The sequence below is a fragment of the Lagenorhynchus albirostris genome, chromosome 4 (genome assembly GCF_949774975.1).
Source record: "Lagenorhynchus albirostris chromosome 4, mLagAlb1.1, whole genome shotgun sequence".
In the NCBI taxonomy this organism is placed as follows: Eukaryota; Metazoa; Chordata; class Mammalia; order Artiodactyla; family Delphinidae; genus Lagenorhynchus; species Lagenorhynchus albirostris.
The window spans coordinates 143,506,283-143,522,058 of record NC_083098.1 but is presented as its reverse complement, the minus strand read 5'-3'; the positions used below and the strand labels follow the sequence as shown (position 1 = coordinate 143,522,058).

General features: G+C 40.8%; 1 protein-coding gene and 1 long non-coding RNA gene across 13 annotated transcripts in view; one reads left to right on the top strand and one right to left on the bottom strand.

The window, feature by feature from the left end:
- Positions 1-15,776, top strand: part of ELF2 (E74 like ETS transcription factor 2) — a 95,980-nt gene that overhangs the window by 61,750 nt on the left and 18,454 nt on the right. The window contains exon 1 of one of the 12 annotated variants that reach the window (XM_060148731.1): positions 14,034-14,350. The exons of 8 other annotated variants lie outside the window; for them this stretch is intronic. In XM_060148731.1, the coding sequence (XP_060004714.1) occupies positions 14,293-14,350 (58 nt within the window). In that variant the 5' untranslated portion in view covers positions 14,034-14,292. Of the gene's footprint in view, positions 1-14,033; positions 14,351-15,776 lie in introns of those variants that run through there. 3 more of the 12 variants (XM_060148733.1, XM_060148734.1, XM_060148735.1) reach the window with 3 other exon arrangements.
- Positions 9,750-14,355, bottom strand: LOC132520038 (uncharacterized). Its single transcript, XR_009540415.1, has 5 exons — positions 13,572-14,355; positions 12,636-12,695; positions 10,689-11,171; positions 10,394-10,441; positions 9,750-10,170 (listed from the first exon to the last, which is right to left on the bottom strand). It is a non-coding gene; the product is annotated as an uncharacterized LOC132520038 (long non-coding RNA).

Genomic DNA, 15,776 nt, shown 5'->3' with positions numbered 1-15,776 from the left:
TCCAGAGACCATATGCATTGTGTTTACTGGTATTGCTCAAAGCCAGGCACCAAGTAGGTTTTGAATAACGTATTTGTTGAATGAGTGAGTGAATCAGAAAACAGCATGAACCGGAACAGAATTTCAGAAATTTTGTATTTTATTTAGAAACTGACAAGTAGTGTAGTTTAACTGGAGATAAGGCTCTCTAGAGGCATATGGTTGAGAAAAGTGAGCCTAGAAAGATAGAGTGGAACCAGATTTTGGTGGCCTTTGAATTAACTAGTTAGGAACTGTGTGAAACATGATCTGGAGAAGATGAGAAGTGAAAAAGAAGGACATTTATTTTAAGCAACTAGAGCATACTAAAATAATAGAAGGTCTGGCTTCCGAAATACTAAGTTGGGGGGTAGGTTAGGGAGTAAACTAAACTTTCAACCAATCTAACAGAAAGGCAACAAAGAGCAGAAAAAAAACTATGGAAATACAAATCATAAATCAAGACAGTAGGAACTTCCCTGGTGGCTCGGTGGTTAAGAATCCGCCTGCCAATGCAGGGGATGCGGGTTTGAGCCCTGGTCCGGGAAGATCCCACATGCCGAGGAGCAACTAAGCCCGCGAGCCACAACTACTGAGCCCGCGAGCCACAACTACTGAAGCCCACGCACCTAGAGCCTGTGTTCTGCAACAGGAGAAGCCACCGCAATGAGAAGCCCGCGCACCACAACGAAGAGTAGCCCCCGCTTGCGGCGACTAGAGAAAGCCCACGTGCATCAGTGAAGACCCAACGCAGCCATAAATAAATAAATAAATAAATAAAACATTTATTTAAAAAATCAAGACTGTAGAAATAGTCCAAAACACCAATTATATTAAAATTACCAATTGTGATCTTAACACGAGTGTGTGCTGTTTTTAACAGATACACAAAACAAAATTGAAAGAATGGAAAAATATATTTATCAGAGAAATACCAGATAAATCTGCTGTAATAAGATAGAATTCAGGGTGCAAATCTTTAATTGGGACAAAGAGAGGCTCTTCAAACTGCTAAAAGCAGCAGTCCAGAAACTATAATCATCATAAACTTATATGCATCTAACGACATAGCCTTGAAATAGCATTTAAAGTAAAAACTTTCAGGAATTCCCTGGCTGTCCAGTGCTTAGGACTCTGCGCTTCCACTGCAGGAAGATCCACTAAGATACCGTAAGCCACATGGTGCGGCAAAGTAAATAAATAAATAAATTAATTAATTAATTAATTAAAAGCTTTCAGAATTGCAAGGCGAAGTGGACATGTCTACAAAACTGGGACTTCAAAACACCTCTGTCGGGAAACAGTAGTCTGCCATCTCCATGGTCTGCTGGCTTTCTGAATAAAGTTGTATTCCTTGCCTCAAAAAAACCCCAAAAAACAAAAACTCTGTCAAAATTGAAAAATCAGGCAGACACAAAATTTAAAATGACATCAAAGAATTGAACCACAGGATTAACAAATTTTATAAGCTGGAGATCTATAGAACACTGTAGCTAATTGCATAAAATACAACTTTGTACATTTTCTTTTTCCAGTTATATACAGGTCAGCTTTTAACTGTGTACTATGTCATAGAAGAATCTCAACAATGTCTGGAAAATCAGTGTCATTCAAAATATACTATTTCATCATAATGCAATAAAGTTAGAACTCAACAATGAAAAGACAACCAAAACACTTATAATATTGGCAACTAAAAACTCACCAATTGGAAATTCCTTGGTGGTCCAGTGGTTAGGACTCGGTGATTTCACTGCTGTGGGCTGTGGGCCTGGGTTCAATCCCTGGTCAGGGAACTAAGATCCCGCAAGCCGTGCAGTGTGTCCGAAATAAAAATCAAATAAAATAATAAAAACTCACTAATTAGGGCTTCGCTGGTGGCACAGTGGTTGAGAGTCCGCCTGCCGATGCAGGGGACGTGGGTTCGTGCCCCGGTCCGGGAAGATCTCACATGCCGCGGAGCGGCTGGGCCCGCGAGCCATGGCCTCTGAGCCTGCGCGTCCGGAGCCTGTGCTCCAGCAACGGGAGAGGCCACAACAGTGAGAGGCCCGTGTACCGCAAAAAACAAAACCACCCCAAAAAACAAACAAAAAAAAAAACGCTCACTAATTAATGGATGAAAGAGGAAATGAAATTTATAAAATATTTGTAGCTAAAAATAACAGAGCATTGCATGCAAAAATTTTAGATGTGACTTAAGCAGAACTCACTGAGAAATTTTTTTGTGTGTTTTTCTTTTGCGGTACACGGGCCTCTCACTGCTGTGGCCTCTCCCGTTGCGGAGCACAGGCTCCGGACGCGCAGGCTCAGCGGCCATGGCTCACGGGCCCAGCCGCTCCGCGACATGTGGGCTTTTCCCGGACAGGGGCACGAACCCGTGTCCCCTGCATCGGCAGGCAGACTCTCAACCACTGCGCCACCAGGGAAGCTCCTCACTGAGAAATTTAATAGCTCTAAGTGGGTTAATTGGAAAATAAGAAAGGTTGATAAAATTAGTATCAGCTCAACTCTAGATGTTAATAAAGAACCAACAGAATAAATCCAAATTGAGTAGAAGAAATACTTAGTCTATATTAATTAAATAGAAAATAGAACAGAATAGATTATTAATACCATAAAATTAATAAAAAAGGATGAATCTCTATAAAGACAGATAAGGAAAAATGAGTACTATTAAAAATATGACCAACAGAATAGAGAGTTTAAAAACCATAAGAAAATACTATAAACAACCTATTGCCAGAAAATTTGAAAACCTACAAAGTGAGCAGCTGCAAACACATGGAAAACTGGACATGGTAAAGCTGTTAATTCTTCCCCTATTAATCTATAAATTCAATACAGTTCCAGTCAGAATTCCAAGAGGACTTGTTTTTGGTGGAATCTGACAAACTCTTAGGTAGAGGTCCAAAAATAATCTAGATAATTCTGCAAAAGAACAAAGTGTGTGGTACTTGCCCTCCTATTCATAAAGAATGATTCTAAAACTACAGTATTTTTAAATGTGTTATTGGTCCACAGATGAATAGTTGAGTAGGAGAGACTAGAGAGCCCGGAAAGAGTAAGCATGTATTTATGCCTAGTATATAATAGACACGGATTTATAGAAAGGAAGGACTATTCGGTAGATTATATTAGGATAGCTAGTTTTTTATAAAGAGAAAAGTAAAGCTAGAGCCCTGTTTCATACCCTCTTTTATTTTTTTTCAATTTATTTATTTATTCCTCTTTATCCTTTTTATTTATATAAAAATCCAGTCTCCCTCATAAGCATCAAATTTAATTTGATTAATAGGTATTTTTTTAGTGTATTAAGTGTGTATATTTTGTTGTATAAATTTAAAGTTTATAGAAATGGTACTACGTATCTTGCTCTGTTTCCTACTTTTTTTAAGTAAATACTATTCTTAATATCCATGCATGTTGCTTTGTATGTATGTAATCTGTTGTTTCTGACTGCTGCATAATTCTCCCTGATTGACATCCACCACGTTTTACTCTCCTGTTTGTGGTTGCCTGTGGATCAGCTGGGAGCTTACTGGTCTAGGATGGCCTGAGCTGAGGCAACTCAGCCCTCCTTCTCTCCAGTCTCCAGTCATCTTCTTTCTTTTTTATTCCTTATGATGTTCATCAAGAACTCCAGTATGTTTAAGAATAGTTATATTAATTGGCATTCCTGGTTATTTTTTTTTTGGTGGTGGATTTTCTCTTAAATTTTTTTTTAATTAGAAAATTTTTTTATTGAGGTATAGTTGATTTATAATATTAGATGTTTCAGGTATACAACATAGTGATTCACAATTTTTTTTTTTTTTTTTTTGGCTGCATTGAGTCTTCGTTGCTGTGCTCGGGCTTTAGTTGCGGTGAGGGGGGGTTACTCTTCGTTGTGGTGCATGGGTTTCTCATTGCGGTGGCTTCTCTTGTTGTGGAGCATGGGCTCTAGTCATGTAGGCTTCAGTAGTTGCAGCGCACTGGCTCAGTAGTTGCAGCATGCAGGCTCCATAGTTGCGGCACGTGGGCTCAGTAGTTGTGGCTTGCAGGCTCAGTAGTTGTGGCACACGGGCTCAGTTGCTCTGTGGCATGTGGGATCTTCCCAGACCAGGGATCGAACCCGTGTCCCTTGCATTGGCAGGTGAATTCTTAACTACTGCGCCACCAGGGAAGTCCCGTGATTCACAATTATTAAAGGTTATGCTCTTATTTATAGTCATTATAAATGATTGGCTATATTTCCTATGCTTTATAATATATCCTTGTAGCTTATTTATCTTATACATAGTAGTTTGTACCTGTTAATCCCCTACTCCTGTCTTGTCCCTCCCCCTTCCCACTCCCCACTGGTATGTTTTCTGTATCTGTGAGTCTGTTTCTTTTTTGTTATATTCACTAGTTTAATTTTTTTAGATTCCTTATATAAGTAATATTATACAGTATTTTTCTTTCTCTGTCTGACTTATTCCACCAAGTATAATACCCTCCAAGTCCATCCATGTTGTTGCAAATGGCAAAATTTCATCCTTTTTTTATGGCTGAGTAGTATTCCATTGTGTGTGTGTGTGTGTGTGTGTGTGTGTGTGTGTGTGTGTGTGTGCATAAACACACACCACATCTTCTTGATCCATTCATCTGTTAATGGACACTTTGGCTGCTTCTGTTTCTTGGGTGTTGTAAATAATGCTGCTGTGAACATTGGGGAGTATATATCATTTTAATTAATGTTTTTGTTTTCTTTGAATATATACCCAAGAGTGGGATTGCTGGGTCATATGGTAGTTCTATTTTTAGTTTTTTGAGGAACCTCCATACTGTTTTCCACAGTGGCTGCACCAGTTCACATTCGCATTGGCAGTCCTGTTTTTTTCCTAATCTTGAAGGGACTGTATCTGAAGTTTCAACTTGAAGTTTAATGTTTGTTGTAGGTTTTAGTATATAACATGTACCAGGTTAAGGAATTTCCGTGTAGTCCTTTGGCTTTGTTTTTGTGTTAGTTATACATGGAATCCTGTCAGATGCTTTTTCAGCATTCTTTGATACGTCATGATTTTTCTTCTGGAATATATTAATGTGATCAATTCTCAGGCACTGAATTCTCCTTGCGTTTGAGGATACATGTTACTCATCATTTTGCTCTGTTTGCTTTAAGTTAAGGACCTTTCATAAGTTATATGGAACTATAATTTCTTGTATTTTCCTTATCTAATCTTGGAATCAAGATTACACTAGGCTCATCAAATAATCTAGGCTGCTTTCACTTTTTTTTCTCCTATTTTCTGTAACAATTTCTGTAAGATAAGAATTAATTTAAAAATTTGCTAGAATTTTCCTAAAAGTACATTTAAGCCTGTAATTTTTTTTTTTTTTTTTTTTTTTGTAGAGAGGAGGTTTTGGGCTACATTTTTATTTCTTTGCTACTTACTATTCTATTCAGTTTTTCTTTTTATAGTTTATACAGCTTCTTTATACAGTCCATCCAGATTTCAACTTTATTAGTGTATAATTGTTCATAATACTGATTTATTATTTTTATATGTATTGTATCTGGGGTTATTTCTCCCCTTTTGTTCTGTATCTTATTTGTACCTTCTTTTCTTGGTTATCCTTGCAGAGGTCTATTTTATTAATCTTTCCAAAATCAACTTTTGGTTTTGTGAATCTTCTCTAGTTTTAAAAATTATTGCTCTCTATTTCATTTTTCCTGCTCTTTATTATTTCTTTCCTTCTTTTTTCTTTGGGTTTGTTCTGTTGATTTTTCCATCTTTATCAACTGAATGTTTAGCTTATATATTTTTAAACCTTTTCATTTCCTGGCATTGAGTACGGTTTTAGCTGTGTCACATATAGTTTGACATGTTGTATTTTTATTGTAATTCATTTCTAAATATTTCTCAATTCCTTTATGATTTCCTTTTTATTCCATGGGCTATTTAACATACACTGTAAGGGAAAGCACATATTAATTTGGCTGGATCAAAACTTAAAATTTTTGTAGGATAGAGGATACCGTAGACCAACCAAAGTAGAAGTCAAACAGCAGGCTGACAGAAGATAGTTGGAACACATATCTGAATTACTGTCTAGTGTATGTTAACATTCTACATATAAGTAAGACAAAAAAGTGTCATAGAAAAATGACAAAGGATATGAATAGGAAATTCATAGGGGAAATGTTAATGGCCAATAAGTATATGAAAAAAATGTTTATCCTCAGTACATACTAAGTACGTGCAAATTAATACAACAGTGAAAAATTTCCTGCCGTCCAACAGATGGCAAACATTTTTAAAGTTTGATTATATCTTGTATTGACAAGAACGTAAGAAAAATGGGAGCACTAACACATCACTAGTGGGGTTTTAGACCTACATAGCTACTTGGGAAAGAGTAACATATAAATTTAAAATGCACTTATTCTATGACCTAAAAATTCTCTCTGTAGGTGTATGCTGTGGAGAGACTCTGGCATATATGCTTAAGAAAAAATAGATAAGAATTTTTTTCAGCATTGTTTATAAAAGTGAAAAACGGAAACAACTTTATTTGCCTATCAGTAGATAAGTTTTTGAACAAAATGGGGTGTATGTGTGCACTGGGATAATTTGAAGTATGTAAAAAGCAAAGCTATATTTACTTATACCAACATGGATAGAATATGAATCTTGAATGAAAAATATAAATTTTAGAATGGCATATGTAGTATAATGTCATTTATGTACCCAAAGCATGCAAAGTACTACTGTATGTCATTCTGGGATACATGCACACACACACATGCATAAATGTACACAGATGTGAAAACATAAAAGTGTAAAACATAGAGTGGAAGAATATATACAAAGCTCATGATAGTGGTTTCTTTGGAGAGAGAGAATGGTGAATGAGGACTGTTGGTAGTTCTCAACGATGTTATTATCTCCACATGTAATGTGTTATTTCTTAGGGAAGAACAGCACCTTCAAGTATAGATGACAAAATGATAACAGTTGTTTGTTCTGGATGCGGGGGTCGTGGCTGTTTGTTATATATATATATATTTTTTGGTAATTTTACATACGTTTAAAATCCTCCTCAAAAATTGTACAAGAGATGACTTCCTAAACAAGGAACACAGATGACTCAAGATTTCTAGCTTGGGATGAAGGTGATGTTATTGATAGAGGAAAGGAGATTTGTAGATAACGGACCTTTAGGTACCAGTGGGTTATCCAAATAAAGATGTTTACCGTACAATTGGAAATTAGAATGTAGCACTAAAAAAAAAAATAAGTCAAGCCTAGAGATGCTGATTTTTGAGTCAGTTCAGAAGTCATATTGAAAGCCCTGGTGGTGAATGGATACTAACTACCATTCTTGAGAGAGTGGAGAATGAAGAGAGAAAGTGGCCAAGGCTCCTGCTTTGGAAGAACAGTCACATTTGAGGGTTGTGCCGAAGTAGGCGAAGTCAATGGAAAAAAACAAATAGGAACAAAACAAAGCCAGACAGTTTATTGTCATGAAAATCATATGAAGGGAAGGAGTTTAATAAGGGGTGGCCAATAATTTCATTTGTTTGGAGAGGTAGAGTCAGGCGAAAACTAGGAAGAGATCGCTGGGCGTGGCAATTAGAAGCTGATGTTGGGCTTCCCTGGTGGCGCAGTGGTTGAGAGTCCGCCTGCCGATGCAGGGGACACGGGTTCGTGCCCCGGTCCGGGAAGATCCCACAGGCCACGGAGCGGCTGGGCCCGTGAGCCATGGCCGCTGAGCCTGCGCGTCCGGAGCCTGTGCTCCGCAACGGGAGAGGCCACAACAGTGAGAGACCCGTGTACTGCCAAAAAAAAAAGCTGATGTTGACCTTTGAAGAACTTTTCAGTGGATAGGTGCAGAAGCTATATTGTAAGAGGGGAAGAAATTAGTTAATTTGAATATTCCTTTTAGAATCAGTCAAAATAGAATTTGACTTACTGTTGCAATGTGTTTTAGTTAAGAACTCCATTGTAAATCTTTTCATAAACATGCTAAATAAGAACCATGCATTAGCCCTTGTAAAGTTTCACAGGAATTGAAAAAAATTTCCAGAATATTCAAGATACTGTACATTCCCTAATGATAATAAAGAACCCAAGCCCTTGAAATCACTTGTTATAAATGTTATTTAAAATAGATCATTAACCATTTTAATTCACTTTGTATGGTGTCATACACATATGGTACTTAATAAATGCTTTTTGAATCTGACATCCATTTAGAAAAGACTAGCTGCAAGACTCAGTCGACAGATAGTCTTCTAGGAGTGGCTGCTTTTGTTCAGTGTAAACCGTAAAGTGAAGAATCAACAAGCTCAAGGAGAATTTGACCCAGGGATAAGTTAAGTAAAATGCGGAAAACATGTGAACCTAAGCCAAACTATCAGTTTCGAAAATGGTACATGCTGGATCCTTACTCATCATAGGGTTGTTTTCTTTTCTTTTTTTTTTTTTTTTTTTTTTGCGGTACGCGGGCCTCTCACTGTTGTGGGCTCTCCCGTTGCGGAGCACAGGCTCCGGACGCGCAGGCTCAGCGGCCATGGCTCACAGGCCCAGCCGCTCCGCGGCATGTGGGATCCTCCCGGACCGGGGCACGAACCCGCGTCTCCTGCATCGGCAGGCGGACTCTCAACCACTGAGCCACCAGGGAAGCCCAATCATCATCGGGCTTTTATGGTCGACAAATGCATATGGCCAGATAATTTATGATGAAATGACTTTGGGGGTCATAGACCTCTTTGAGAATCTGAGAATAGTCATGATCCTCTTCCTCAGAAAAAATGCACATTTGGTAACAAAATTTTGCCTTTGTGAACCCCCTGTTAAAAATCCATGCCTTATGAAGGCTTTTATACATGTAAATATTTAACTCTGCTGGGTGGTGGTCCAAAATGTAGCACGTACCCACTACTACTCTAATTTCATGTATAAGCAATTTTGTATATCATGCTGAGAATTTCACACTTGGCGTGGGTTCTGTCTGAATTGAGAAGGCTTAATTTTTTCCTTTTACGTAATTCAGTGCCACCAGGTGTAGTAATAGGTGCCTACAACAGAAACTTGCTCAAAGTAAGTGCTGGGTAATTATTTATGGAATAAATGAATGAATATGTGACCACGGATTCAAACATCTTCACTTTAATAACATTTTATAAAACCTAACTATTAAATAAAATGAATCAGTAGTATAAAAAACTGAAAAGAGTGAGTTAAACATATAGTAGTATAAAACATATGAAATAGTCCATCTTTTCTCTTTGTAAAGCTGTAGACTTGCACTCCTGGATCTGTCGTCTGTCTTCCAGTATTGATGAACCAGGCTTTACTTAATGGCCCTAAATCTCTTGATTCCAGCTTGTTGTCCTTGATAGACATATTTGTTCTTAGACCTTAGTTTTCCTACCTTTTCTTTCCTTCTAACACACCATACCCCAGCTTTGAGGTTCACTGTTAGTTCAGCTGCATCAGACTGTTTGACCCCCTCTTATTGTTCTCCTACCATTCACTGCTCGAAGTTTTTTTTCCATTTTTTTCTTAATTTCTCAGAAAGACTCTTGACCATTGCTCTAGCTTTGACATTAAAAAGCAAAACATCAACCACTTTATAATTTATATAAATATAGTAATAGTAAAATGGATTTAAGTTTTCATCCATTTTTAACTTCTAAGTTTTATAGAAGATTGTTTTGTAGAATTTTTAACCTTGAAATAGTGGGATATATACCATGTGACTTTGGTTAAATTATTTAACTTCTTGGAGCCGCAGTTTCCTGATGTGTAAAATTAGGGCATTGGATTAAATCGGTGATTCTCAGATAACTCTACCATTGGTGGTTAAAGAGTTGTCATTACTAAAATAGGAAATTGGCATCCTTCTCCCAAACTATAGGAAAATAACATTAAATGGGTAGAATGTCTGCTCCCTTTGATTCCTACCTGTAATTTTTTTTAAACTTTGAAGCCTGTTGACCTTGGTACTTGTATCTGATAGAGCACACAGTTATATATTTGGTTTTAAAGTTTAATATATTTAATTCATGGTAGTCAGGAAAAGAGATGATGATGTTCAGGTCCTTCCTTATTTTTTTGAAAACCTCTAGGTGATGTTGTCTGTAGGCATCTCTTCAACCATAACCTTTTATGATTCTGTTTACTAGATAAAGGAAAAATACAAAGGAAATAACCAGAGTAAGCTATAAGTCAAAACATTTAAAACCTATATGGTGTTGGAAACAATTGGACATTTACATATCTCTCAAAATTTTTTTCCATCGTGGTTACTACAGGACCATAAAATCATTCAAATAGCCAAGGGTATCTAATTATTTCTGGTTATATTAGACTTTAATGATAATGATTATATTCTGAAGACTTACTTATTTTTAAAACGGAGAGGCTGGAGGATGAAAGAATTGATGCTCAGACTATGAAGAAAGACATGGAAAAAACTGCTCAGCACTTTGTAGTTGAAAGAGGTCATTTTTAAACTCTACCCTTCTTTCTTTATCTAAGCTGTGAAGTGTGACAAGTTGGGAGTTTAGACTGCTCCTTTCTTCTATATTAATTATCTTTTGCTGATTAACAGATCATCCCAGATTTAGCAGTTGAAGACAATAAACATTATATCAGTATTACATCGTTTCTGAGATTAAGGATTGGGGATCGGCTTACTTGCATGGCTCGTAACTCAGGATCTTTCACGAAGCTGGAATCATCTGAAGGCTTGATTAGGGCTGGAGGGTTTGTGTCGTAGAGAGTTCGGTCGCATGACTGTTGGCAGGATGCCACTGTTCCTTGCCTAATGGGCAGTTGGCTTCCTCTGAGTGACCCAAAGCAAGAGATCAAGCAGACAGCTTCTGAAGTCACACACCATCACTTCAGCTCTATTCTCTTTGTTAGAAGTGAGTCATTAAGTTCAGCCTACACTCAAAGGGAGAGAGGGGAATTAGATTCCACCTCTTGAAGGGAGGAATATAAAAGAATTTTCAGAAAAGAAAATCAGTAGGTATTAAATGCATCACAGCAGATACACAGGCCTTGTTACTTTGGTGCTTGGGGAGTGTTTGAGAGGAAGGGCTCTAGAGTTAGAGTTCGTGGGTTCAAATCCTGGCTCTGCTTCTCCTGAACACTATGACCTTCGTCAAGATTCCTCATCTATAAAGTGAGCACAATAGTAATATCTATTACAGGAATGTAGAGAGGAATAAGTGAAAAAAATGAAGGTAAAAGCACTTACCTTGGTGGCTTTTATTTCAATAAGTTAGCTGTTATTTACCTACTAGATCACAGCAATAACTTTGATGTGGAGTCTGCCTTTCTGTAATGTTATTAGCAGAATATGCTCTAAGGTATCCACCAGGCTAACCTACCTAGTCTTATTCAATTTTTAAAATTCTGCTCATTAGTACTTGAGAAAATTCTGCTTAACCTTGAAGACTTGAGAAATGCCGATGTGTGTGTGTGTATATATACACACATATACATGTTATGTACACATATATTCACATATACTACATGGCTTGAGTCATATTGTGTGGAAGAAATGCATATACAGTAAGTCCCCTATATACGAACCTTCAAGTTGCGAACTTTCAAAAATGCGAACATGCGTTGCATCAGCGTCAGACGTGAGTGAAATTGCAGCTTGCCCTCTGATTGTGTTAGTTGGGTACCTAGGCTAACTTTGTTGGACTTAGAAACAAATTGGACTTACAAACACGCTTTCGGGACGGAACTCATTTGTATGTAGGGGACATACTGTATATTTTAATCCTGCCACATTTATATTTTTAATATTTTACCGTGTTAAAAATTCTTCAAACATGTTTTTATTAAAACAATCCATTGCATTTTTTGATTATTTCCTCAGGCGAGGCCCCGGAAATGAAATTCCTAGATCAGTATATATTGATATTTACCTCTTTAAGACTCTTGATCTATAATGCTCATTGCTTTCTTGAAAGTTTGTACCAGTTTATATTTCCAGCAGCAGCCTCACCTTGCTTGCTAGTCTCTAAAAAGTATTGGTGGCTTTTGAAAGCCTAGTTATAGTAGCAAGACAGAATTGCATTAAACCCCAGGGAATTGTGTTTTTATAAGAGCTTTAAATATATAGGAATATTTCCCAGCCTTTCTGCATTAATTTCTATAAATATATATATATATATATACACACACACACACACATATGCATAAATACTATATATGTGTATATACTAACTGTGAAGTATTATGCAGGAATAGATACAGCTTCTGTTCACTTGGAACTTAAAATAGAAGGCTGATATGAGTCCATATAATTAAGATGTACCGAGAGTGAAATACACAGACACACACCGCTATCTTTCTTTAAAAGCTAACCCTCAAGAAGCAAAGAGTGAGGTAAAGGTTATGTGTCAGGCTTCAAACTGACTCCCACAGTGAGAAGAGTGTTTCTTTTTGAGCCAGGTCAAGCTGTCGCCTCCAGAAGAAACACACCTTTGGCTTACAATTGCTCTCTTCCTTTCTAAATACACGAATATCTATGATTGATAAGAGGGGACATTCAGATTTGCTGTCAATTTCAGTGTTCTGCCTAAAGCTAGCAATTAGCCCCGTAGCGTGCCTCCATCCTCTCACCTGGAAACCGTCTCAGGTTATGATGCTGCGGGTCAGTGGATGGTCCTTATTTTAAATTGACTAGAAATAAAGAATAAAAGCTACCAGTCATACAGTTTCTTTTGTCTAATAGGTGGCAAGTTTACCTAACGCAAGTAAGAGATTCCTGTTTGGTTTCAGGGGGGCTGTACTTTGGAAGTGGCAAACGGGTTCTTTTTTGGGAAGGTGGGGATCATGGTGGTAGGGCTAGGGGAAGGGCCCAAAAGAATAAATGAGTATTTAGAAGAAATGAAAAAAGCAAAGTCATGGGCTGTGGAATCAACTCTGAAGTTGCACATGTTGGGGAAACATTTGTAAAACGATATAGTATTAATATTACCCCTGGAATACATTTTTTCTCTAGTTATCATCACAGTTCATTCAGTTTAAGTCATAAAAAATTACACCTTGTTATTTAAAATTTGTAACGACCAAATCTTTTTTTGTGTTTATTCAGCAAATAACTTTTTGAACACTTACTCTGTAGGAGGCACTGTTTTACGTTGTGTGGAGAAACAACTATAGGCAACCTTTTGTTTCAGTTTTTTTTATATTATGAAATTTTGAACCCAGGGAAGCATTTTTTGTGTTTGTTTTAATGAAGCTTCATCTGGGTCATTTTATAGGCTTGGTTTCCTGTGTTGTCAGTAAGTCTATAGTCACTAAACGGCAATCTAGCTCCCGCGTCTACTGTATTTAATATGTACGTTATTTGTAATAAGGTTAGTTTTATCAAAAAGATCTTTAAAAGTAGATGATATAAGTGAATACGTTCGTTTGTTTCCGAGCGAACCAAATAGAAATGTAGGAGGGTACATACATTTCATGGCTAGCCAACTGGGGGAGGATAATCTCATCTCTCAGAGGTTGGCATGTGCTGTTTGCTAATAAACACCTGTCTAGTGTGCTCTTCCATACCTCTGTAGAGGGAAGAGGGCGAAGTCGGTCCCTGAGAGTGGTTGGAAGCCCCTTACTTTGTCCCATAAAGCCTTGGTAACATTTCGTAGGTATGACTTTTGGGGTTGGTATGCCTGTTTTACAGCGCAGCGCTTTCAAGTGAACGGCTTACACGCAGCCTTACACTTTGACACGGCCCAACAAGTTAATTAATTAGCCACCTTTCCGTCCCAGCTGCGGGACTGGGCAATTAGAGCTCTTCCAGAAAGAAAATTTGATTAATGGCTCTCTTCTAGCGTGGGGACGACTGCAGACTTCTCTTCCGCAGAGCGTGAAACGTGCGTCTTCCTGCCGAGGGGCCTCGTCCCAGCCGCGGCCCCCGGGACGACTCCCTGCCTCAGGTGTCCTGCGCGCCGCGGGCCGCGTCCGCTCTCTGGGGCGGGCGTCCGGGACTTCCTGTCTGGGCGCGGGGCGGAAGGATCGCGTTGCCAGCCGAGGCGGCCGCCGCCGCCGCCCCTGCCGTTAGGTGGTGGGGTTTCTCAGCCCGGCGGCGGGAGGCGGGCCGGCCTCGGCTTCCTGTCGGAGGACGCGCAAGGATCCGGGCGTCGGAGTGTGTGCGAGTGCGTGAGTGTGTGTCGGCCGCACGGCGTGTGTCTCCGGCCGCGGGTTCCGCCTCCTCCCCTGCCGCCGCTGCTCACGGTGTAAGTCAATGTGAAGCAGCAGCTCCAGCCCCGGGATAAACATGGCGACGTCTCTGCATGAGGGACCCACGAACCAGCTGGATCTGCTCATCCGGGCTGGTAAGGACAGGGGAACTTTCCTCCCGTGCATCGGTGCAGCAGGAGAAGGGGTGCACAGGGGGCGGGGTGGCTCCCCTGTGGCGGTCAGTGCAGGGGGTCCGGTGTCCCCTTCGGTCACCGGGGCGGCCGGGGGAAAGGGGGGTTGTGAATGAAGTAATGGAGGCGACGAATCAGGAAGTGATCACCTTGGAGAGTAACCTGCCTCAAATCCGGCGCTGTCGCTTCAGGGTGGGTTTGTGGAGCAGCGGCGGCGGCTGCCGGGCGGAGCGCTGGCAGCGGGTGCCGGGCAGCCGAGCCGCAGTTAAGTTGGGGACTCGGGGGCGGACGAGTTGTGCGCTTCACCCCAGTTGCCGAGGAACCAGGAAGTGAGTGAGGCTGTTGTCTCCCGGCTGCGCCTGCCACGCTGTCTGGCCGCAGAGGCCGCTGCTGCCCGCGGTCGGGGGCGGCGGGCTTCTCCGGTGGACGCTCGCCACCCCCGCCCCGTTCTCCTTTCAGACTTGGTCCGCAAGTCCTGGACTTCCGCGCGGACGAGGCAGCGCCGGGCCACGTCCGGTAGACCGATACCCGCCAAAAAATTGCTCTGACCCACCTCCTCACATCCCCACCTTGTGCGGGCTCGGGAGTAACGGTTCTCGAGAGGGTCCCTTAATAACGTGGAGTGGCCTGGGGGGGGTGTTGCTCTCGGGGGCCCGCCTCCCTTTCCTGGTTCAGTGGGCGGCTGTGGAGAAGTAGGCTTATGCCCCTTGCCTCGTGGGTGGGTTTTTCAGGGGGGAGGATGGGAAAGACACGGAGTATGTTTTGTACCCCTGCGCTGGAGCGTTGGGGCGTCAGAGAGGAACGTTTATTTTTGTAAACAGCGGGTGAAGGTGGAGGAGCGGGGCAGGCGGGAGGGAGTCTTGGCCCCAGGGAAGTCTCCTCACGGAATTGCCCCCTTTCCCCCTCCCCCCCAAGCCTCCCACCACAGCGGAAGCGCCTCGGAGAGGACAGAACGGCTGGGATTGACAGGCCTGGGGTTCCTATCCGCTCGCTGCGATGTTCCGAATAAGAGCGTTGGTTTCTGGGGGCGGGACTCCTGGCCCGCGGCGGGCCAATGAAGATTGGGCGGGAGTGAAGCTGACAATGTACGCATGGAATTGGAGGGAAGAGGAGTGTAAACACGGAAGTGGCCGCGGCGGTGGGGGATGTGCGGCGCCACTGCTGCAGCGGAAGGGCACGGACTTAAGTTACATAGAGAAAGCGGCTTTACTTAATAGCAGACAGCGCAGCGAGGGCCCTGAGTCGGCGTAGCGGAGCTTGAGTACGGTTTACCTACTGCAGTGAGCGTCAGTGTTCCTTTCCCTGGCTTCTCTTTCATATCGCCATCGATGGGAATTGGAAGATGGGGAAGAGTCACCGACGAGGATTGCTGTAAAGGATCTTACCGGCT